The 26,382-nt window shown below is 36.0% G+C and overlaps 1 protein-coding gene and 1 long non-coding RNA gene across 10 annotated transcripts in view; one reads left to right on the top strand and one right to left on the bottom strand.

The window, feature by feature from the left end:
* PACRG (parkin coregulated) overlaps window positions 1-26,382 on the bottom strand; it is a 582,662-nt gene that overhangs the window by 268,877 nt on the left and 287,403 nt on the right. For all 6 annotated transcript variants that reach the window (XM_073894193.1, XM_073894194.1, XM_073894197.1 and 3 more), the window contains exon 3: window positions 15,566-15,737. In XM_073894193.1, coding sequence (XP_073750294.1) covers window positions 15,566-15,737 — 172 coding nt within the window. The remainder of the gene's footprint in view (window positions 1-15,565; window positions 15,738-26,382) is intronic.
* LOC112819645 (uncharacterized) lies at window positions 71-14,051 on the top strand. 4 transcript variants are annotated; one of them, XR_012378645.1, is made up of 5 exons: window positions 71-142; window positions 4,254-4,430; window positions 8,217-8,477; window positions 8,608-8,788; window positions 13,768-14,051. It is a non-coding gene; the product is annotated as an uncharacterized lncRNA (long non-coding RNA). The 4 variants fall into 4 exon arrangements; XR_012378644.1 differs by having other exon boundaries at window positions 8,608-8,853; XR_012378646.1 differs by lacking the exon at window positions 8,608-8,788 and having other exon boundaries at window positions 8,320-8,477.

The raw sequence follows: 26,382 nt of genomic DNA, 5'->3' as shown, positions 1-26,382 counted from the left end.
GTGAGAGGAATGATGTAGGAATTGTGACATAACATTAGGCTACTATTGACCTTCTGACATATGCCAGGAGGATCATCTACTTCTGGATTGCAGTTGACCATGGGAAACTGAAACCAAGGAAAGCAAAACCACGGATAAAGGTGTGTGTGTGTGTGTGTGTGTGTGTGTGCGCTGAGGTGGGGGGGCACTACTGTATGTGTATAGTATTTGACCCAGCTATTTCGCTTCGCTTCTGGGCATTTAGTCTAAGGAAGTATGCACCTGTGCAGAAAGAGTAATAGGGAAGGATGTGATAGATAATATTTATAATTAGAAACAATCTAAATGTTCCAAAAACAAAGGATTAAGTAAAATCAGGTATACCTATATAATGGAAAACTACAAAGTTACCGAAGTCATCTAATAGAAAAATATTTTTTAAAAAAATAGGAAAATGTTTGTAAGATACAGGTGAGGAAGAAAGTAGGTTATAAAGCTATGATCTCATTTTGTAGAATAGAATGTAAACAGAAATTTATATACTCAGCCACTAACAGTAGAGACTATCTTTTCTGTAGGCATACGTACACATAAGATTCTATTCCATTAAAAAAAAATACTCTTTTATACTACTTAAAAAATATTCAGCATATTTACCAAAAATATTCTTCACGATGACTTCATATATTTTAATTTAGTGGAATGTAGAATGCTCTCCTTATGAGTTCTCAGTATTTTCTTGATTATTCTTAACCATTTATACTTTGAGACAAACTTTAAAATAATTTGGTGAGCTTAAAAAAATATGCTTGAGACAGATAAAAATTTTAATAAATTTAGAGAATATTTGGGGGGAAATTTACATCTTTACTACTAAATCTTTCCATTAGAAACATGTATCTCTTCAATTTTCCTTGTCGTCTTTAAGCTCCTCAGGAAAGCTTTATAGTATTTTTCATTTAGATTCTGCATAATTTGTTAGGTTTACTCAAAGGAATTTTATACTTTGATACTATTTGTCTAAGACCATTTTATCCCAATATGCATTCTAAAAATTCTTCATAACACGTACATTAAAACATTATTTTTATATATTTATTTACTGGTGAACTTAATTCTTTTACTGGTTCTATTGTTTGAGTGAATTCAGTGGGGTTCTAAAAGTAATTATGTTATCACAAACATTGCTAAATTGATCTTAACTTTCTAGTATTTATTGCTGGTCATATGTCAGAGGCCAGAATTTCTAAAAGAAAATACAGTATTATAATGCTGAGAGTAGACATTTAAGACTTTGAATCATTCTCATTTATTTATCTTAAATGATTATTATTTTTATTGTATAAAATATGTATAAGATAAAATGTCATTTGACCATTTGCTAGTGTGCAATTCTGTGGCATGAATTACATACACAAAATTATGCAACCATCACTACTACCTATTTCCAAAGCTTTTTCATGACCCAAAACAGCCCCTAGTAACCTCTCATCTACTTGCTTGCTATCTCCAAGAATTTGCCTATTATAGAAATCTTAATGATGTATCTTAAGTCTTTTTTTAAAGTTAAAATATTTTATAAATATTTAAGATCGTTTGGCCTAACATATTAGTTGAATTGGATTGAAATGGACATAAATTTTGCTGGTCGAGAGGCACTAATCATGTAATTCATTAATTTACAGAATATATGAACTCACAGTATGTTTTCAAACTAAATGTAGGTTTCAAAATTGTAGAAATTTTTCTCTTCCCAAACAGAATTCGACTGCTAAATAAATGTGATATGGCTGAGTTCTCATATTCTTGGGCAATTAATGCATCAGAGGATTAGCTCAGCTATTATGGGCATCTGGGAAACCTATGATAAAGGCTACAATTTTGTCTTTAATTCATTGTTTTCCAGTAAGTGTTATGTTAATAAAAGCATCAATTTTTCTCTCATCCCATACAGAAAGGAAAAACTGCCTTTATACAAAATGCAGATTCTCTTTCAAAGCTTTGTTATTAGAAGTAGTTAACTTTTATACTTTCTCAATTGACAAGAATATATTCTGACTTTAGGACCATAGAACACAACTTAGCCTTTGGTGAGTGTTTGGCTTTTCTTTCCCTTAAATAGTTTTAAAGACTGATACATAATTAATAATTTTTTTAATAAATGAAAGTATTCATTATCAAAATGGTCTCAACAATAGAGTCCCTAGCATGATCGAGGTTATACTCACAACTTTGTAGACATAAAGAAACCTGAATGACAATGTAATCCCACACACTCCTCATGCTTGTTGTAGCCAAGGGTGGGCCTTTGCATGCTTTCATACATCCTGAACACCTCTAACATTAACAAAGAATAAACTTACCCATACTCCGCTTTGTCAGAAAGCAGTGCAGGGTTTGTCTCTTTGCACCTTGCTCCCCTGTCCCTAGACTGCTGGCTCAGTTCAGCCAGAAGGAGTGGGCCACAGATGCACTGATGACCCAAGCAAGGAGCCGGCCAGCCCTGACTCCATTCTCCAAATAAGACCAAATCATGATCTGCTGTAACAAGCAGGCACTTCTCTGAGAATTACGGTTACATTTCTTCCTCTGGTGGAGGAAGGTTTTCTAAATTTGCCCCAGCTTTAAGGCAGTGGAAGTAGTCAACTATAAAGAAGGCTATGACACAAAGCCAGGCTTTTCACAAAACCAGGAAGCTGAGAGTTGTGGCACCACACAGAAGGTAGATGAACATCCATTTCCAAGGAGGAGCCCCCCCTTTGAAGAACTGCACACTGCTAAGTTTGGCATCAGTATGTGGTACAATTCTGGAATTGATTATTTAAGCAAGTTATTTGAGAACTCCCAAGAAAATAGTGGTGATTATTACCAGCCAGAGTGAGTTCTGTGGAATGTCAGGCCAAGCTTACTTCATGTATTCTGATAAGTTTACTCATAAAAGAGATCAGAGACAGGCTATCAGCAAGGCATCTGGCAAGACCTCCCTTGTAGGCAAGGCACAGAAAGGGTTGAGTTAGGCTTTTTTTCCCTCCTGTGTGAGCAATTGAATCCAAGCAATATGCCTTGATGATTTGGCCCTACTGCAATACCACCAAGGTCTCTACTTGATCTAATCCATTTCCATCTAACATTTTTATTGTAAATTTGATGAGAGTTATAGAATCCAAATCTATTAATCTTTCAATGACCCCAAGTTAGGAAGTCTGCAGAGCTATGCCCATGAAGGAACACCAAGAAGGTAAAAATGATAATTTGCTATTATTACCACCTTGACTTGGCACTGTGCTAAACATTCTACTCATGTGATTGGTTAATTCTTACATCATCTCTGGGCAGTAGGTTTTATAATCCCCTGGGAGAAATGACGTAATTCATTTGCCAAAACCACACAGCTAGTTAATGGCAGGCTGGGGTCTGGTTTGCATGAGCTCAAGCTCTGTGCTCAGGGTGGTTAGACCCTACCTCCTCCCAACATCTCACCAAGCCCTGGTAGAAATGGAGCCAGACTTGGAACATGTTCAGGAGAAATGTTCAGAGCTGGAGATGCAGACTCATCTCCTGAGCTCAAGGAGTTGGACTAATCTGCACAAAATGGTAAAGCCTGTGATAGAAGCAAGGGCCAGGTCCCTTTCCAGTGGCCACACTATTCTCAAAAAGGACAGAGAGGTGTGGTCTTTAGCATCAGCTACTGAAAGATTACAAGATGGAGGTGACTTCCTGATAAAATGGATATTTTAAGCTATAAGATTCCAGATTCCATTTCCCTCCATAGATATGGGTTCTCATTTGGGAATCTGAATTGGTCGGTATAGGCTAGGTTTGCTGCAGCAATAGATTAACCCTATGGGCTCACTGGCTTCACACGGAAAAGGACCATTTCACATTCATGGTAGATATCCAATTCAGTTAACACGGGGTGAGGAGAAGACAGTAGGAGGACAGTGCATTGGCTCTGAAAAGCTTAGTTTGGAGGGAACACACACCTCTTCCATTCACAGCCCATTGGCAGAGTTAGTCCCATGCTTCCACAGAACTGCATAACAGAAATGCTGGGGAGCTGTTAGGTATTTGGTGCTCAGTAAATGTCTCTGACATAGAATTTCATGTTATTTGGGGAAACTAACTTCTCCTTTCCCCTAACCAGTACTATGATTGCATGACCTAGGTTAATCCAGTCAGTGTGTTCCATCCGCTTGACCACAGTTCAAGGCTGGGGATGTGCCCCTAGGTGGTATAATAAATTCAGGGGCAATGACACTTTCGCTTTCTTACAGGTATACATAAGTAGGTAAGCAAGCATGTAGTCCCTGGATCCACTTGGAACATTCAGAGGCCAAGAAAGGAGCCAGCTTTAAGATGATCTTGCATAAAACAAAGCAGAGAGTGACAGTGGTGAGCCACCAGATTAAACCATGCTTGAAATGAGACCCATCTCTGGATTGTTCAGTCATGTGAGTCATCAAGCAAACCTGACTGACAATTTGAATTTTTTTTTTTGCATTTGATAATCAAAATAATCCTAATACACCCCTTTTCCATATTTTCAGAATTAGGTATTTTCTTTTTAAGTTAAACATCATGACTTTTTTATAGTTATTATTGCTTTAAAAATAATTTAACTGGACAATTTCAAGGTATATAAGTAAAACTATTAGATCATAAATAAAGAGTAATGCATTTCAGTTGTACTTGCTCCTTTCTAATTAAGTAGAATTCTCAAAACAATTTTTTATATTGTGATATGGATTCTCACGTTTTATCCTTACTTGGTATATTTTTTCCATTGAGTATTCTTTAACAAGAATATCTTGCTTTTAAAAATGTTATTGCTACTTAAATGTTGAGTTTTCTTTAGCTGTGTCTGTGCCTGCTTATCCTTTATAGCTGGGTGACCTCAACTCATTAGAGCTCTCCTAATGAGGCCACTCTCTTATGTGCTATTTGTAGATCAGTGAGATTTCTGTAATTCTTGAGCAGCTGGAGTCAGCTTGGCTCCTAGTAGACCGTCTCACAAATGTAGGTTTCTGCTTATAAACAAAAGGAATCACATGAGAGAATGTAAGATGAATAAACAAAAAATTACTCTGACCACTGACATAATTTCTCTTGTAAATAGAAAGCATTATGTCATTATATTCTTTATTTGCTCTTTGAGATTAGGGATTCTTACGAAATAGTTTTTGTATGATATACATTATAGTGGCAAGCCCAAATGGCCATTTCACACTTTTGACTATGACGCCTATACAGATTTTCATATGGATGGCAGTTATGCACCTGATCAAATTAATTTTGTAAGTATTTTGATGAATTGATGATGTACTAGTAAGCCCATTAGATGACGTTGGGAATATATTACTTACTAAGATTATGTTCTAAGTGACACAACAAAGGAAGATATAAAATTCTGTGGGGGAGGGAAAGTGGGATGGGGAGAAGACTGGAGTTTAGGATAAGCAGGGAGAGAAGAAACAGAAGAGGCTTCAAAGAACAATTCCTATTTGAGCTGAGCTTTGAAGGTCCCTTACCATTGAGACCCTGGGGGATGTAAGAGAGGGCATTCTTAAAAGAAAGCAAAGGTACAGAATTAGAAAAGAAATTTTATAGCACATTTAGTTTGGCTATAGCTAACAGGGCACACAAAGGGAAATACAGTTGACCTTTGAACAACACTAACTGCAAGGGTCTACTTATATGCAGATTTTTTCAATAAATACAGTACTATATTTTCTCTTCCTTATGATTTTCTTAATAACATTTTTCCCTAGCTTACTTTATTATAAGAATATAAAATCCTTACAGCATACAAAATATGTGTTAATCAAGGGTTTATGCTATCAATAAGACTTCCAGTCAACAGTAGACTCTTAGTAGTTAAGTTTTGAGGGAGTCAAAGCTTATACCCAGATTTTCAACTATGCAGGGGGTTGGTGCCTCTAAACTGTGCATTGTTCAAGGGTCAACTATAATAAGAGATAAGGTCAAAAACAATTTGCAGCCAAATATTTAAAAAGAATCCTTGAAGGTCATGCCAAAGAATTTAAAGTAGGCTGAAAGTAGAGGGGAGTCTGTCCTTGAAAGAGGGAAATGTATCAGTTAAGATTTGTGAATTGAAAGCTTTGTGCTTCTAATAGCTAAGGTATGTGGCCTGGGGCACAAGATAGTAGCAGGAATACTGGCTTGAGATGTCAAAGGTGAGACTTTTGGGATGGCACAGCAGGTAGAAATTTAATGTGTGTGTGTGGGGGGGTAATCCTGGAGGAAAGAGCCCCAAAGAGCAGGTAAACTAAAAACCCGCATGATAGCCCAGCTTTAGCTAACCCCTAAGGGTTATACACATGCAAGTGATCCCAGCAGGCCCAGATGATGAGCCAGAGCTGGGAGATGGAAGAACTCTGATTGCTGTCTACCACAAGGAGACAAAGTTCGAAGTTTATGTTGAACAGGTTAACTGTCAGAATAAGTACTCTTCAGAAGAATATAACAGAACCCAGAGACTTTAAAATACCTTATTCATAATGTTCATGGTATGATTATAATTTCTGGCCTGCTGAGGTTGGATGGGCCCTGGACTAGATTGGGCCAATGAGTAATGAATAGAAATGAAATATGTTACTTCCAGGATGGAGCACTTCATCTCCCAGAAAGAGATCCTTTGGGACTCTTGTTTCCTCTGGTGATGTCAGCAGTGACATCCACCAGGCTACACCCCTAAGCAATTGCTGTGAACAAGCCCCCTGCCAACCTGAAATTGGCACTTAGCACATGTAAGAAACAGACTTTCATTCTAAGTCACTTACTGTTTTAAGCTTTTGATTTTGGAGATTGGTTGTTATTTCAACATAACCTAGCCTGTTCTGATTGATAAAATTCCCATTGTACTAAGGAGAATTTTCTTCTAGTCTTAGTTTGTTTTAAAAACCCAAATAGGGGGTGCCTGGGTGGCTCAGTTGGTTAAGCATCTGCCTTCAGTTCAGGTCATGATTTCAGGGTCCTGGGATCGAGTCCCACGTCAGGCTTCCTGTTCAGTGAGGAGCCTGCTTCTCCCATTCACTCTCCCTCTGTGCTCTCCCTCTCTTTCTCAAATAAATAAAATCTTAAAAAAACATAAATAGGTATTGGCTTTTATCAAATGCATTTTGCCATCATAATACTAACTAATGTAAATTGCATTAACTGATTTTTATAATGTTAAGCCACTCTTATGTTCCTGTAATAAAACCAACTTTGGCATGAGATACCATAATTTTTATATATTGATGATTTGGTTCTCTCGTAATTTTGTTTAGAAATTTTTCATTGATGCTCATGGATGAGATTGTCCTAGAAGATTCCTTCTTGTAATGTGTTATAATGAACTTGTTGCTATCAAGGCTATGCTAGCTTCATAAAATGAGTTGGCATGTCATATAATATTAATAATAATATTATTCCCATTTTATAGACCAAGCAACAGTATCACATGGAGTAAAGCAACTTGCCCTAGGTTCAATGGCTACTAAATGGTACAGCCAGTTCAAAGCTGGCTGGTCTGATTCCGTAGTTTATGCTCTTAGCCCGTATATTGTCCTGTTGATCTGCATGTAGGATTAAGAGTCTTAAGAGCTAGCAAAAAAAAAGTTCACTGCTACAAAATGAATAAAGAATGTAATTAGGTAAGAAGCAAAAGCCTCTAACCAAACACCAGACCCTGCAAAACCGTTAATAAACATTCAAAGAGAGATAGGAGCCTGAACATAATGGATTTATAAAGAAGAAAAAATACTATTAAGAAGCAATAATCAGAATGAAAGTAAATTATGGTAACTAACAAAATACTCAATGAAAGTTTTGGAAGATGATGTTAAGGAAATTTCCCAGGAAGTAGAACTAAGCAGAATCAAGAAATCTGAGCAAAAAGATAAAGATATTGGAGAATCAACCTACAAGATAATTTTATATGTATAACTTCTATAATTATAATTTATATAATTTAATATTTACATATAATAATTTTATATATATTGTTTATATATGCAGGAATTATAGACAGAATTAGAGAATCAACTAATTGATTCTCTAAGGGACCTTCAAAGCTCAGCTCAAGTAGGAATTGTTCCTTTAAAATTTTATATGTAAAATTTTATATATATACAAAAGTAATTTTATATATAATTTATATAACTTTATATATAATTTATACATAATATATATTTACATATATATAATAATTTTATATATAATTTATATATATGCAGGAATCACAGAGAAATAAAATAGAGGGAGAACATTATTACAGAAAGAATACATGAATGGTTTCTAGTGTTGAAAGACCTTTCTCTCTAAATTGAAATTTCCCAGTACAATGAAGAAACACACAGCTGCATCAAAGCATATTGACCTGAAATTTCACATCACCAGAAATAAAGAGAACATCCAGAAAGCTTTCAGAGATTGGGAGAAACAGGCCACAGGCAAATGGCCAAAAACTCCAGTAGCATCAAGATGTCCAAAGCAAGGTAATAACTTGGGAGACAAGACCTCAAAATTCTAAATGAACATTATTTTCAACATAGCCAAACTAATAATCAAGTGTGATGGAAGGATTTCCAGACAAGGATTAAAACTAAACTTTTCATGTACTTACAGGAAACTACTAGGAAATGTGCACTATAAAAATGATGAGGAAAACAAGACAAACAGTTAAGGAAAAAGACAGTAAACCTGAGAGAGGAATTAACAATAGTGTTGGGTCATTGGGACCAGACTGGAACAGAAAGATGGAGAGTGGAAGGACCCAAGTCTCCAGAAAAAGAAAGAAAATTGATAGGTAGCCTGATGTTCTGAACATTTGAAAAACATTCATTTGCTAGATCTTAAAATATTTGAAAAATAGTAAGTATATACAAATCAAACAAACTAAATGAGACAATTATCAGTGCTAAGCAAAACAAGTTGTCTAAGGAAAGAAATGTAATCATAGTAGATGCGTGACTTGCAGTGAATAGAACTGATGTGATCACAATAGTAAACAATTGATTATTAATTTGACCAAAATTGTGATATAACTATATTGTAAGGATGGAGGGGGGAAGAAGATAAGTTTGTGAAAGAGAGATAAATTTTTAAAAATTGAGCTATAAGTGACATATAACATTATATTAGCTTCAGGTGTACAATGTAATGGTTTGATTAGTATAAATTAGAAAATGATCACTACAATAAGCCTAGTAAACATCTGTCACCACATATAGTTACAAAAAATTTTCTTGTGATGAGTGCTTTTAATATCTACTCTCTTAGCAATTTTTAAACATCAACACAGTATTACTAACTATAGTCAACATGATGTACATTACATCCCCATGACTTATTTTATATGTTTTTATTATTTTATATATTTATATTTATTTTATTTATTTTATAACTGGAAGTGTGTACCTTTTGACCTTCACCCATTTCTCCCACTCCCAACACCCGACCTCTGGCAACCACCAATGTCATCTCTGTATCTACGAACTCGTTTTTTGTTTTGTTTTGCTTTAATTTCTTGAGATTCCACATAAGAGATCATATGGTTTTTGTATTTCCCTGATTTCACTTAGCATAATGCCCTTGAGGTCCATCCATGTTGTCAAAATGGTAGATTTCCTTTTTATGGCTGAATAATATTCCGTCATAGATATACACCACAATTTCTTTATCCATTCATTCATCAATGGACACTTAGGTTATTTCTATATCTGACAATTATAAATAATGTTGCAGTGAGCCTGCGGGTTGAATTAGTGTTTTTGTTTTCTTCAGATAAATACCCAGAAGTGTAATTGCTAGATCATTATGTTAGTTCTTTTTTACCTTTTTTGAGGAAACTCCATACCTTTTTCCATAGTGGCTGCACCAGTCTGCATTCCCACTAACAGTGTACAAGGGTTCCCTTCTCACTACATCTTTGCCAACAAGTTATTTCTTGTGTTTTTGATAACAGCCATTCTAACAGGTGTGAGGCGATACTGTGGTTTTGATTTGCATTTTCCTGACAGTGATGTCAAGCATCTTTTCAGGCCTGTTGGCCATCTGTATATCTTCTTTGGAAAAGTGTCTATTCAAATCCTCTGCTCATTTATATTATTTTATTTTTTTTATTAACATAATGTATTATTTGTTTCAGGGGTACAGGTCTGTGATTCATCAGTCTTACACAATTCACAGTGCTCACCATAGCATATACCCTCCCCAATGTCCATCACCCAGCCACCCCATCCTTCCCAACCCCCTCCACTCCAGCAACCCTCAGTCTGCTCATTTTTCAAATTGGATCTTTTTTTTTTTGTTATTGAGTTGTATGAGTTCTTTATATATTTTGGATATTAACCCCTTATCAGATACATGATTTGCAAATATTTTCTCCCATTTGGTAGGTTGCTTTTTCATTTTGTTTATGGTTTCCTTTGCTGTGCAGAAGCTTTTAGTTTGATATAGTCCCACTTGTTTATTTTTGCTTTTGTTGTGAGAGCTAAATTTTGATCATTACTTGGTAACTGGCAGTCTCCACCAAAACCATATGGTTGGGAACAAACAGTGGGAACAACCTCTCAAAGTTCCCAAACCAAGACTTTTTTCTTGTGATTAGTGATCATTTCTCCCATTTATCTGTAATCATAACCAATTATTTGGGTTTCCTTTTGTCATCTTACTGGGTTTGTTTTTGTTTTTTGTTTTTTTACATTCTACCTTGGCTTTTTTTTTTTAAGTTATTGCCTAACTTAATATTTCATTTTTCTTTCCCTACTACTTCATATGATGACCATCTATTTTAACCCACTAATGGTTACTTTTTAAGGCCTAAAAACTTATCATATTTTTCTAATTATTCACAGCATGAAAGAAGCAACATCTCTTGATACCCTAAATTTAAGATAGAAGATGATCATTCATCTGTTTCTATCAGCTCATTCTCTACCTTGTTCTCATTCCCAGCATCTTGTGGGAGGATCTGGGGTGTCAAGTGTCATCTTGGCCTTGGTCAGCTTTGCCTTGACCTTGCAGCAGCAGCAGAGCATCAACTGGGGCCTTCTTAGAAATCCAGTCCCCAGATCCATCTCACAGCTGCTGTGTGGGACCTGCATTTCACCAAGCGATTCATATGCACTTGCAGGTGATTCATACACACGCTGAAGTTTGGGACATGGTGCGTTAGAGGCAGGCTGTCCCCTTGGATTGGTAAAGACTGTAGATCTTGGAGCTGAAGGTCAGGCAGTGGAAGAAGAACCAGCATCATACGGTCTCAGGGTCAAGAGGTTTACTCTTCTTCCACAGGCAGAAAAAAACACTAATTTAAGTAGCTGTTTGTTGTTTTAAACATGATGCCATGTTTTTTCCGAGAACCAAGGCTTATACCAATTACATCTTTACCTAGAATATTTTTATCGATATAAATTGATCCTCTATACCTGTGAAATTTTTTACATTAAATTCTACCTTTCTACAATTAAAATAACTTCCTTCCTTTTTTCTCTTTCATCCCAATATATCATTTATTTTTAAACTAGTCAAGTATTATTTAGTTTTATATACAGTTTTTTTTTTTTCCACAAACCAATCTGAAAGTTAATTTTCAGGTTAAAGCTAATTTATTTGATTTCATGTTTTTCACCTTATTTTGTGCTTTTGACACTTAGCACCTCTTTGCTGTCTGTTCAGCTTTTGTCATTTTAACATGTAGGTTCTGTTTTAACTACTTAGATCTTTTCCATGATTTTGAAGGCTTATACCCAATTTCCTTGGATTTTTAGACACATTACTCCAAAATAATTACTTGAGATTTCATGCAGTTTTGGAACTCTTTTTTTTTTTTGCAATATAAAATACACATTTTTATTGTTATGTTAATTGGAACTCTTTTCCATCAACTATTTAAACTTAACTCTAGATTTAGTGGCTTTTAATGTTAACTGCTTTTCACACTATGACATCCTCATTTTGGGGTCCTTAACTTGGCTTTACCTCCTGAGAGTTGGAGCATATTCTCAGTAGCTACTTGTATAAGACAGGTGGACATTTTACTTATGAGTCTTTTTTTTAACAAGTGTTCATGCAGTTTGTTATGTACGTCAGGTCTTCTACTCATGTGCATGGGATGAAACATACCCAAGGTGGTTATCTTCCAGTGCTCATTGTTGTCTGGAATTTACTGTTGGTAAAATTCTTAACCCTGGTTACTTTTATTTCTTTGTGCGTAGCATTCCGTCCCCCGACCCCTGTGGGTTTCTGCCTCTGTCTCCTAGATGCTATATCTTCCTGAGTCCTGAGTTTCTATGGGTTTCTTCTGGCTCCTGAACTAAATGTTGTTGAGGTATTCTTTTCCTTTCATTGTTCGAGATATTTCCTTCCTTGTGTGTAGGAGCCTTTTATGAATGGCCCCATGCGGTGGTGTTAGCGTGATTGCTCTTATTGCTACTGAAGACAGAGATTCCCAAACCCAGTGCTTGTGGTTGCTCTTGGCGTCTTTGTCCTCCTGGCCATTACTGGAATCCCTATCTGAGTTTAATATGTAGAGTTTCTAGAGGCTCCTTCCTGGTATTGCTCTACTGGATTTTGATGCATGTGTGTTTTCCTAACCGGATGGAGTAAATGGAAACCTACATCCCATAGTCCAGAAGGCTGAGAGGGTTCCTCTCATCCTTGCCCTATAAAGTTCTGCTGTTGCTGTCAGCAATCAGTGTTCCATTGTCAACCCTGACTCCTTTATACCAGTATTTTTTGAAGTTTCTGACCCAGGATAACCCAAGAAGGCGGAAATCAAAAAGTGGGAGGAAAGGGAAGCAACTATAACTGTGCCATAAAGCAACACAAATGGAATGAAGTATGAGATGCACACTTTTCTGGTTATTACTGAATGACCTCACTTGGGGTCTTAAAACAAAGAGAAGGAGAAAGAAAAAGTGTCTTCTTACCTGCTTTCCTATTAGAAAGCCTAGAGATACTGAATGTGTGATCAGCCTTGTAATTAGCTGAAGTCAACCCCAGATTCTAGAGGTTATATAGGCAGCTTCGTCCAGTTCTTATCCTTGTAGGGAGTTTGTGTATTTTGCTTTACTGGTATAGATATTAGTTAGAATTCGAGGAAAACTATTCAAAAACTGCTAGCTGGTGATGGTAAGGTTAATTTTTGCCCTTGGAGAGAGTCAAAATTATACTAATAGTACAGCTTGAAAAATCAGGTACACATGCCTGTTACATGTTATGCCAATTATGTGCATCAGCCTGCTTCCAGATCAATTAGCCTCAATCCAGAATTCACCTGAAAAGATTTAGTTTACGCACGTTATATTTTTTACACTGTGCTGGAACTGTGCAGGATCTTGCATAATCAGTATTCCTTCCTGAGAAAAATTTGACTTTAGTGATGTAAGTAGATTGAGGAGCAAACCAAGTTAGATTCAGGATCAGTATATAGTAGTGGAAGCCCAGGAAGGAAAGCAATGATATCTACCAAAATAAATTCTCATTGCCTTTGGAATCTTGAATTATCAAATTCATATATAGTAAATTTTACCTGACAAAACATGTTTACTGAATTCTTAATAATGTTTTCACTTGTGAGCAAATCACCTCTAGTACGTATGTACTGTAAATTTTGTCCTTAGAACACATCACTTCTCTTAACTCATTTAAATATCTTTAAAATACAGATCAAATAAAGTTGAAAATCAATTCACCTTGGTCTGCAATGCTCTACTTTGGTATGTTTTAACTGTAAACAGTATAATCAAAATATTACTTAGAAACTCTCTTTCCACCTTTCAGTGTTTTCAATGGATATGAGTGAAAAAGTCCTGAGAAGACAGTGATCCTAACAAGAACAGATTCTTCTAAAGAAAAGAACAGACTTCTGGATGTTGCTGCTGTTCTGCTGGGTGCAGGAGGCAAAGGATCATGTCCTCTAAAGATAGTTCCTGGGGAGAATGTTCTGGGTCTTTTTATTGGTCAATAAAACTTGTAGGGCATTCTCTATAAAATGTAGCATTTCAGCTAGAATTTAACATATTCAAAAATTGTGAACTGTTAGAATAAATCACATCTGGAAAGGATTTTACTGTCACTCAGTATTATATGTCCTTCCTGAAGTACTTCAAAGATCAGCCCTTCACTCAGCTGATGCATGAGGGGAGAGGAAGCTGCTTTAAAGTGTCCCTTCTCTTCCCATGTTACTTTTCACAGAAGGTAGGCTGTCCTTTTGCTTGGGTTTACTTCTATGTCTTGGTAGAAACCTGGAGTGGTCAGTTATAGATCTCTTACAAAAAAATCTCAAAAACATGAGAGCAAGTTTCAGAGCTGATTTAGTCTAAACAGTGACAGCAGAATGGCCAAAAATCTAGAATTCTAATGATACTTAATTCAAATCAGTAAAAAGGTCACCATAGATAAGATGAAATAATCCAGGTGTAGGAAATGACCCAATGTTGAACTAAAACTAGAACTAAATAGTTCTTGCTTTGGTCAAAGCACATGGCAAGAACAGCTCTCAGACAGTGAGGGTGGGGTTCCCCCAGATCCTAGGAGACACAGGTGTCTGGTCAGTCATGCCAGGAAGTGGTTCACCCTGGACTAGGGAGTGAGGCAGAACTTGTGGTGGGGGAAGAGGCCAAATGCCTAGGGCAGTTGGGAAAGGGTGGGATGTCCCTGCCCAGGAGGTGCTCAGCCCCACCCCTCTGCTTTCCAGCTGCAGCAGCAGTATGGATGGGCAACTCTGGTGCGCACAGAGCCCGGGGTGTGATGGTGGGTGGTGAGGGCCTAGGCCTGGCCATTCCCAACCTGTGGAGAAGCCGGCCATCCCCTCCTGGACCCTTGTCCCCAGATGATGGCTCTATTATAAGGGTCAGCAGCAGCTGTAGAGCGAGATGAGGAGGCTGGACCCAGAGCAACACAAGCAACAGAGCTTGTTCGGGAGTCATTATAGACCGTCTTATTGGCAAATGAAAATCTCAGAAACACTTTGGGAGGGGGCTGCTTTCAGACAACTAGTCCAAAGAGATTCATGCCTGAAGAACCTGGCCATAGAAATAAAGCATTTCATCCTATAAACAAAGAAATAAAGTCAATGACAGGGTTACTCTAGAATTTCCCCAGGTAACCTATCACAGATAAAAAAAAAATTTCAAATATTTGGTAACATTAATTCTTCTCTATTCAATTTTTTTCGTAAAATTATGAATCCTATTACCTAAAAGATCCTAAACATAATTGGGTTTATATGGTAATTTAAAAATTAGGGATGTCATTTGAAAAGAACTTGGAAGTTGGTGGTGTAGAATACAAAGACACTTTACTTCTGCGTGTATAAATTAATGTTAATGCTTGCGTCATTACTGGGAAGCATTTTAAATTAGTATAAAGCCTGTGCAATTGGTTTATGTGGTGAAGCTTCAGTGCAGTAACAATGGGATAGAGTAGATTTGGGATGTCTGGCCCCGTAAGTCAACCTATAAAATTCCCGCAAAACCTGGGGATAGCCTCAGTCTGTTGTGTTTTATTGCTTAATTAGCGAGTTGTCAAAAAGCAGCACCTTCTAAGCTGAATGATGCTTTTTCACCTGTTCACTTACTTTTTATCGGGATAATGAGCTGTGGAATGACAGGAAGAATCTTGTTCCCCCCGTGTTCCAGCATGTCGTGGATTCCTTGCCGAGCAAAAAACTCGTAGGGAAATGTCATTTCACAGAGCCCATCAAAAAACAGGGGCAGATAATGATGGTAATCCAGCTTCTCAATTTCTACCTGAAAGGAGAGAGAAGAAATGCCATGTGAAGACAACAATGGGGCAAAGCATGGCTGGATCAGCTATGAGGCTGTCACTGACTTAGGAGGAGCACGTTCTTCAGGACTTTGGGAAAACTTTATTAAGCAACTCATCTAACGACCTGAAGTACATCAGCATGTCTTTATTCCATTAGCAATGGGGTCACAGTCATTGACCTTTACATTTTAACAGATTGGAATAATAAATAATAAATAATCAACATTGATATTTGTTTTGCAGTCCTTTGGTTAGTATTTTACCATTTGGCACAAATGTAATATTGAAAAGCATTCAAGAAGTCCACCGTATGTATGTTGAAAAGACATATGTAAGAACAGAATGAAAAAAAGAAAAAACAGTTGAAGAGAGATTAGCATATGAATTTCCAACAGGAATCTAATAGGGATGGCACACCAGTATATTCTTGTGAAATGTGTCTTTTCGGGACCTAGCAAGTATGAGAGTGAGGGATAAAACAGGATTGTGTGAATATTCCCTGGATCCTGCAGGATAAGGAGAATGTTGATGCTCTCAAGTCACCTCAAAAAAAATAAAAATATCCCAATCTCTCTTGGCTGCTCCATTGGGGAACAGAAATATATCACTTTTCCATTGCTATATCCTTCACCCTCAATAATGCCTCCATGACTTCCTGTCCTGATCTTTGTAAAAGCATCCAGCAGCAACAGCAAATGGAAACAAAACCTCTGGGGTTGAGAAAAGAGATGTGTTGAGCGCTGCAGGAGATCTGTTCCAGCCTCTAGCCCAGGTCCTTCACTGTCTAGAGTATCCATGACCTGACTTGCTACCTGCAAGGTGACAGAAGTGATGGTGATATCATGAATGGAAAGAAGCCAACAGACTCAGACTGAGGACACAATCCATTTACAGAGCAAAGGATGCATGCAGCGTTTCCAGGGGGAGGTGCAAATTCCCCAGGTCTTCAAGTCCTTATGAATGCACCCAGCTTTGAATTACCACCTTATAATTAAATGAGGAGCCCATCAAGACCTCAGAGAAACTGCTTTTTACATTAGGAGGTTCTTATATCTTCTAGCTCTCTCTCAGCTTTTTGGAGTCTCTAGCCACATGGCTGCCTGTCCCCAGGGATGAGTAACTGGTAACACCCCTATCACATCCCCAAGTGTCTATTGTAGATTGAATCAAATGTCCTGCAGTTCCCCAAGAAGGAGGTCTGTCTCCAGTCTGCTCATGGACTTCCCAGCCAACTAAGGAAGTAAACAGTCAAGAGTTGAATGTTTAGATGTCCTCTTGGAATTGGAGCTTGGAAAATGAGTCCCAGAGGGAGGTATACATGGACATCAATTTCATTTTATATTCCTTTTACATTCATAAAATTTACTTTGTTCATAGCAACATTTTATGGAATATATATCCAATGCCAGCCTTCAAGGATTATTGTGTATTTGAAGACATTTTAGAACACCATTTTGTACAACTGTTTTGTTCATTCCTCATGACAACTAAAAGGTATTGCTACATCATTCAGCTCCAAAACGTACAGTGTTACTATCAGTTTTACCTTGTAGCCTAACTTCATAATATAAATGTCATCTGTATTATATTTTTTCTATATTATTGATGTTTTTCTAATTCTTTTAGCCCACTGTCACATTTGTACATATGTGTCCTATAAATACAAATTATTAAATTTTGTATTTTAATGTGATCTAGGACTTTTTAATACTTTCAGTCACTCATATTTATCACAATGTCTATTTTGACTTCTGTCATCTTATTTTTTGGCCCCTGGTTGTGTTTTACATTTACTTTTTCCTTTCTATTTTGCAGTTTTTTTTTTTTTTTTTAACGTAGATCACTTTTTGGGGGGGCAGTGATTTGAAAAATAAGAAAGCCTATTTAAATATTTTATTGCTGCTATCTCATGTCTTTCTCAAACATTTAAAAATGAATTTAGGTCACTTGGAGAAGCAAATTAAAAATCTCCTACTAAGACGGCTGACATGCCATTTTTTTCCTTGGAATTCCATTGATTTGTTTCTTTGTGTGGTTTGGGGAAACAATACTAAGAACATCCACAACAGCAGCAGTAAAAAAATGCCATGTTTATGATACCAGACACTATTGTAAATACTTAGGTGTATTAGTTCATTTCATTCCTCATGACAACTCTAAAAGGTGGGTGTTATGAGTATCTCCATTCTCCATATGGAGAAACTGAGGCACTAAGAGGTTCAATAACTTGCCTAAGGTCTCCAGCTAGAGAGAGGCATTGCTGGGATCTGAACCCAAGCTGTCTGGCTGCAGGATGTGATACTGTCTCTCAGGCTATGTTGTTAGGCACATAGAGGTTCAGCCTTATTATAATCTCTTGGTGACTGTTCCACTTAACCTCATGTCTCCATCCCTGTTATCATTAGTAATGCAGGGTGTCCTAGTCTACTCAAATACCAACAATTGTTTTCTACAACTTTGCATACTCTACAAATAAAATGCTATGTCTTCCCCATTAGGACTACAGTGATTATTTACATTTCATGAATTTTATGAGTATTTTAACAATCAGAATGGCTTGCTTCTTGGTGCTTCTATTCACCCTCATTTCACTACAAATCATTTAGGGATTAATTTGCTATTGTTTATTTTTAAAACTTTAGAAGGAAAAGTTTCTGGTTTTCATAGCATCATCAAAAACAAACATTAATGTATGTCCATAAGTAATATATTGATCATAACACAAGGTCTTTTTTCAAAAATCTAGATATTGAGAATAATTCAAGATTAAAACTAAAATTTAAGAAAAGTAAGGAGATCCCTTATTTGTCTTTGTGCATGTATTTGTCACATGGTGATGATTATTCTTTAGAATTCTTCTAAATCGGGCACCTGGGTGGCTCAGTTTGTTAAGCAACTGCCTTCGGCTCAGGTGATGATCCTGGAGTCCTGGGATCGAGTCCCGCATCGGGCTCCCTGCTCAGCGGGGAGTCTGCTTCTCCCTCTGACCCTCTTCCCTCTCGTGCTATCTCTCATTCTCTCTCTCAAATAAATAAATAAAATCTTAAAAAAAAAAAAGAATTCTTCTAAATCAATGTGGTTTTTTTTTGTTCATTTAGACTTACAAAAGGTCATTTTTGCTGTTTATTCAGCAATAAACTTCAGTTATATAAATCATTTTGCTCTTAGGATAACTTGTTTTAATGACATATTACACTTTATATTTCTTTAGTATTACTATAAAAATAGTTTTCAAACTTTTGTAAAATTTGGGAACCTTTCTTTGAAGTTTATGCAAGAAATCCAGAATTAAAAGAAATCTCTTTGAAGTAGGACACAGAACAAGGACCATTTTAGATACATCAGATAAAATTACACAGTAACATACTGATTGATGACCACTTGGATGTTAACTCCAGAAACATCAAGTAGTTTTACTCACAGAATCTCTCTCTTTTTAAAATTTATGTTTTATAACTTTTTAAAGATCACACAGTGCTCACAAGTTATCTCTAAATCTTACAGTGACCTTTGGTCAAAAGCAATAAAATTCTAACTTTACCCGGAATATCATATATAACTTTTTATCCCCATAACAAATGTGTAAGGTAGTAATGCTATACCGAAAGGTCAGAAACACAATGAGGTTAATGATTTTCATTAAAAACTCAAATTAGAAACTTACTCTTACATTTTCCGTAACTTTGCTTCAATTAGCAAATACAATATACCTGGAAATATCTGTTATAGGAACCAAAGATCTTGCTTAGAATCACAAATTAATCTGAAAAAGTATAATTATCTATTAATATATTATGACTTCATTTGGACTTACTATGGCATTTATAAAATAAAGCCTCAGCCCCACTGTTCTTCCTTGAGGAAGCTGGTGAGTTACTGCAAGAGGGCTTACAAATTATATAGGCATTAAGCACTGTTTGTGGATAGTGTGTATAACATATTTCAAAAATGGATGTACTTTTATTTTTCAAATGCATGTAGATGTGGTTATGATAAATAACTTAAAAAATGTCATTTTAAGCTTTTTCAATGATACTGAATATATAGTTAAAATTATGTACTAATGCATGAAATTTTTGATGCAAAGACTTTTGAGCATGAAAAATGCTCTTTAATGTCAAAAAGGAGACCTCACACAGGACGGAAGACAAGACTAATGTGATCCTTAGACTGCTACAAAGCCTAAAAAATACCAAAACGTGTTCAATGCAAAGTCGATGTCAGGAAATCCCCAGAGGCTAGAGATAAAGACAAAAATCCAGAGTCACAGAGGTGGTGCCATTTGACTTAAGAGAGTAGCAGACACAGATCAGATCTCACGATTGGGACTGAGGTTTTAATGTCTCCAGAGTCCAGGAAAACAGGGCATTTAGCAAGAGAAGGGGCTAAGCTGAGACTCTTGCATAGGACTGGGGCCCTACAAGGGTTGCCCCACCTTGGAAAGGGAACCAGAAAGTCTCTCCTTGAGTTTGTAGAGACAAAGAAAACTTGTGGAAAAGAGAAAGAGAGCATGTGACAAAGCTCTTAATGGGAAAGATCTCTTTTGAGAAACAGAAACCTAAAGTAAAAATCTAAAGTAAAAATCTAGTAGAAATCTAAAGTAAAAAAAAAATTTAAAAATTTATATATATATGTGTATATGTGTGTGTGTATATATATATATAAATTATATATATATATATATATTCCCATTTCCCAGACCATGGAAAGGAAACTTCTGGGACCCAGACAAAGCAAATGGAAAGTGTTAATACTCCCATGAGCTCATGGGAGTATTAGGGCTGCCATAGAAAATGCAACTCCATCTAAAACTTACCACCGTCATGGTGATGGAACCACCATAAGAAAGACTAAATAGACCAGTGAGCATGGTAATGAGCTCTGGAACTAGCAACTAGAAATTACAGAATAAAATCTGAAAAGAATTTTTTAAAGTGGGGGCACCTGGGTGGCTCAGGAGGTTGAGCATCTGCCTTCAGCTAGTGTCATGATCTTGTAGTCCTGGGATCAAGGCCCAGGTCAGTCTCCCTGCTCAGCAGGGTGTCTGCTTCTTCCTCTCCCTCTGCCCCTCCCCCTGCTTGTGTGTGCGCGTGCTCTCTCTCTCTCTCTCTCTCAAATAAATAAAATCTTTTAAAAAACAAGAATTTTTAAAAGTGCTTAAAACATAGAATATTTTTAGAAAAGGACTGAATAAAATTTCCAAAGGATATAGAGCAGCATTAACTTCAGAATCCAGTCGTTGGATAATAGATTGACCAAGACAAAAAGAGAAGGCAGGGCCTGGGTCACAGAACCTGGAAAGCCAATGCAGAGGTAGCACCAGAAAGCCCCCATCTGACTTGCTCCCCGTGCGACCCCAGGGAGTTCCAGAGAGACAGGGAAAGGAGGTATTTGGAGAAATGACAACTGAGGAAAGATGTGAATCTTCAGGCTGAAGACGCAAATCTGGACACTTCAGAAAAACGATAGAACTCCAGAGTCAAGGAAAAGATTTAAAAGCAACTAGAAACAAAAGATAGATGACATATAAAGGATCAAAACTGGGCTCGAAATTACACTTCTCATTAACAAAATAGAGGCCACAAGGTGGTAAACACCCCTCAACGCGTTAAAGGAACAATGATTAATCTTCAGTGCCATACTCAGCTAAACTGGCATGCAAGATAAAGACAAACTAGATGTATTTGACCAAGATGGAGATTTTTTGTTTTTTCAACCCAGAGATCATCATCCTCACTGAAGGATAAAATGTACTATATAAGCTGAACAAAGGACAGAGAAATGAGATGCAAGAGATAACAGTAAATAAACTGAATTAAGACCAAACAACGCATTGACTATAAATTTTTTTTTAATCATCAATTATGATGAGGTTACAAAGTGAAGTCGTAATACTAGAAAGGAAAAGTAGAGAAAATGACAGGAAAGTGATCTGAGTCAAAGTAAGTTCCTTGTATTGATAGGGATGAAAATAAAGTTAGTGGTTAACTTCAAATTTAATTAAATATATTAAAGTGCAAGAATACCAGTCAATAGAATAGAAACAGAATTAACTTCCAAGAGAACAGAATATAGTAGAGGGAGTGGATAAAGCTCTATTGACCTAACAGAAGGCTAGTCAAACATCCCAGCTGGATGTTTGGAAAGCAGAAAAACACATGGAGAGGAGAAAATATGTAGGATGAACCCAAATATGTAAGTAATCATCTTAAGTATAAATTATCTTATTCTCTTAATAAATTGTTAAGAAAAAATATACTTCAGTTATAAATTTGTTTATAAGAATCACATTCAAAATACAGAGAAAAATGAAAAATAAAAAGGTATGGTTAAAAGAAATAATAAATATGATATAGGATAAATTCCTGGAATAGAAACTGCTTTCTCAAAGGGTATATATTTTTATATATTTACAATTTTGACAGAAATTGCCAAATGGTGCTTCACGGGATGGCATTAAATTATATTTTCATCAACAATAAATGACAGTAGCTGTTTTCCATTGTTTATTCGAAGAAAACGCTATCAGTTTGATTTTTGACAATGTTATAGGTAAATATTCTTTCAGTGTTGTTTTAAGTTCCACTTCTCTTACTGTGAGAATAATAGCCTTTTAAAGATATTTTTGAAAGCCATTTATATATCCTTTTCTGTGAGTTGTATTTTCATATCCTTTGCCATTTTTTTGGTACCCATTGACTTGTTTTCTTTTCTCTCTCTTTTTTGAGCCTTTTTTTTTCACCAAATTCATTTTTTCTTAAATTCCATTAGCCAACTTATGGTACATCATTAGTTTCAGATGTAGTGTTCAATAAATGAGCTCTTTTATGTTAGGGAGATTCAACTTTTGTATGTTACGTCCATAACATTCAAACATTTGGAAACGTAACATTTCAAAAAATTGTTTTTGCCATGCAGACTTTTGTTTTAGAATTCATTAACCTTTTGTGAGGTCCTGAATTTTGAGTCATCATTAAAAAGATTTTTCCCCCAGCATTATAATAAGGGGTATGTGCACCCCAATGTTTATAGCAGCAATGTCCACAAGAGCCAAACTATGGAAAGAGCCAAGATGTCCAGTGATGGATGAATGGATAAAGAAGATGTGGTATATATATATGCAATGGAATATTATGCAGCCATCAAAAAAACCCAAAAATGAAATCTTGCCATTTGCAATGACATGGATGGAACTAGAGGGTGTTATGCTGAGCGAAATAAGTCAATCAGAGAAAGGCATGTATCATATGATCTCACTGATATGAGGAATTCTTAATCTCAGGAAACAACCTGAGGGTTGCTGGAGTGGTGGTGGGGTGTGAGTTGTATAGGACTGTTGAATCACAGACCTGTACCTCTGAAACAAATAATACATTATATGTTAAAAAAAAAAAAAAGATAGTAAGAAGGGAAAAATGAAGTGGGGGGAATCAGAGGGGGAGACGAATCATGAGAGACTATGGACTCTGAGAAACAAACTGAGGGTTCTAGAGGGGAAGGGGGTGGAGGGATGGGTTAGCCTGGTGATGGGTATTAAAGAGGGCACGGATTGAGTGGAGCACTGGGTGTTATGCGCAAACAATGAATCATGGAACACTACATCAAAAACTAATGATGTAATGTATGGTGATTAACATAATAAAATAAAATTAGAAAAACAGAATATATCTCAAAACAAAATATATTAAAGGTGTTTATACAATAAATCATGTCCAAATAAAAAAAAAATTTTGTCATCATACATTACAAAATTATATGAAAATTCAACTGCTCAGGCTGAAAGATCTCTCCATATTCAAGCACAAAATCTTGTAATAATTTAATGACTATTATTGTAATAATTAAATAAACAGCATTTTCAGCCTGAAAAAAAAGATTTTTCCCCATTTTGTAGCAGAATAGAAACAATTTATAATGGTTTATTCTAGTATTTTTATGATTTCTTTATATTGAAATCATGAATCCATTTGTAACTTTTCTTGGTGTAAGTGGAGAGACTTTCTTCCAACTGTAACTCTCCACAAGGTTACCAATTTAGACAAGTTTTAGACATAAGGTCTACTTAATGGACCTATATAAAACCTTGCATTCAATAATTAGATAAAACATTTTTTACAAGCGTACAAGGGACAGCTTAGAAAACTGAATAGTAGTAAGACACAAAGTAAGTTTCAAGAAATTCCAAAGTATGACATATGCCTTACATTTTCTGAAGAAAAGGATAGGCAAACTTTTAATCTCCACACATTTGGAAATTTAAAAACACTTTTAAATCACTCAGACCAAAGAGAAAATCCTTATAGAAATAATAACATGTTAAAATTGAATCACAGTGAAATCACCTAACCTTAAAAAATAGAAAAATGCCCATCTGTAAAGACTTCTTAAGAACAGAAAAAGAAGGAAACGGATACAACTTGCTATCGGAGGCCAGCATAACCTTGCCACAATGATCAGGCCAATCTCACTGAATCAAAATAAAGTACTAGGCAAATTGAGTTCAGTGGCATGTTCAAAATTATGGCCAAGTGGGCTGTATTGCAGAAATAACCAGGATACTTCAATATCATGTTTAAATTTTTAGATCAAAGGAGGAAAAATGAGATCATCTTAGATGCAGATAAAGCATTTGATGAAATCATTAAAAAATAAAAACTCTAAGGAAAAACCTACAGCAAATATCATACTTTATGGAGAAACTTTAGGAACATTCTCATTATGGAGAAAGCCATAGAAAGGAGGCATGGAGACTGGTGTCATCATTTCAACATTGTACTGGAGGTTCTAGCTAATGAGGAAAGTAAAATATGTATGAATATTGGCAAAGAAGAAACAAAACTCTTGTTATTTGAGGATGATATAGCTATCTACATAGAATGCCCAGAGAATCTACAAACAAGTGTAATTAGTAAGGGAGTTCAGGAAAATTGCTGCATAGAAGATCAGCACACTAAAAATAATAGCATTTCCATATGCCACTAAAAAGTACATAGGAAATACTTTTTAAAATATTCACAATAGCAAGAAATGAAGCAAAACAAACTCTTTAAGATAAAGAGTAATAAAACTAACAGTCAATGCATAAGACTTTATGGAGACAATGACAAAGTATTATTGACAAGCAAAATGGAGGACGGGCACAGTGTTCTATGAACAAATGAATATATTGGCTATACTCATGGATGGGCAAACTCAAACTCAAAGTTGGTGAGTCTGTCCAATTTAATCTATAAAGATCGGAGAGTCTTAGTGACATGTTGGGACCACATTCCAAGCAGTGGCAGAGTGAGGATCAGAGCCTGGTGCTTCTTTCCTTTGACCTGCTCACCTTTTTTCACTATCATGATGGCTTGTTGTTTCATTACGAATATTGAAGGTTCTGTCTAGCTGGCAGGTATTAATTACTGAGTAACAAATCTGGACTTGAGAGTGTATAATCAAGTTATTTTATGGAATAACCTTATTTTAAGTTTCTGTCAAAACTGCTAACAAGACAGCTAAAGGTCAGTTGTAAGCAGATCTCGAATTTATGCACACTTAACCTTTATTATCCAGGGATGGTATGTTCCTAACTGCAGCAGTCAATGAGTGATACTTTCAAGTGTAATAAATAAAAAATCCCTTGTTCTGTAGCTTTGAACATTCCCACCTTCTGTCACCTGTCATAAAGTTAAAGGAATTTCCTAAAAATTTTAAGATTAGTATTTTTTAAAACCAAGAGTGCATAAAAGGAGCAAAATACGTATTAATATAGAAGTTTCTCTTTCCTTTATCACATCTCTATGTAATACTAAAAATAGTATAATTTTGTCACAGGTAGAGAGAAGGTACTTTTATTTTGGGATAACGAGTGTTAACCAAATAGAGAAGCAAGAAATGTATGGTAGACTTGAAAAGTCCTGCAGATTTAGGAGTTGCGACAGAGTTAAAAACAGATCATTTGTGGCTTTTACCACTGGTATTAATTGCAAAACATGGCATTAATTTACAAAAACTCTCCTCGAACTAGATAATGCACTGCGAACTTCAATGCACTCAACCAAATCAGTAGAATTAAGGAGGATTGGAAAGGATTAATTCAGGTGACGTTCATGTCATGAAGCAATTTTTAAGAAGAAATTGTTATGATGGCAGTATTGGCTGCCTCTTACATCAACATATAATTTTGCTATGTCAGGGATTAGATACAAATTTATTAAAGTTCTTTAAACTCACGAGTTCTTATTTTAGTCAAATTTCACCTAAAAAAAACTAAAGCAAAAATTATAGTGAAGAGCTTACACTAGTTACAGTGCTGTGCTGAAAGTCAAGGAGAGATGGGGATATTAGTGGGTAGGAAAAAATATGAGAAATAGGACTTAGTTCCCTGGATCCATGTTTTAATATTCTCAGTTTGTGGAAAGAATGGATTAGAGACACACTGCCTTTATGGAGAGCAGCTTGGGTTTGTAATCGGCAGATGGAGGTTCAAACCCATCACTTGCATGTACAGAGCTCCATCATTTTCGAACTCTGACTAGTGGAAAGTTGCTGTGCCTTTCTGGGCCTTAGTTCACTTTTTGTAAATGGATAGCTAATTCCCAGGGTTATCATAAGGATTAAATGAGATAGCATGTGCTAAATGAT

This window comes from Callorhinus ursinus, unplaced genomic scaffold (assembly GCF_003265705.2).
Source record: "Callorhinus ursinus isolate GAN/ISIS: 27379988/994484 unplaced genomic scaffold, GSC_fseal_2.0 scaffold6, whole genome shotgun sequence".
Taxonomy (NCBI): Eukaryota; Metazoa; Chordata; class Mammalia; order Carnivora; family Otariidae; genus Callorhinus; species Callorhinus ursinus.
This window is presented reverse-complemented; position numbering and strand designations above follow the sequence as displayed.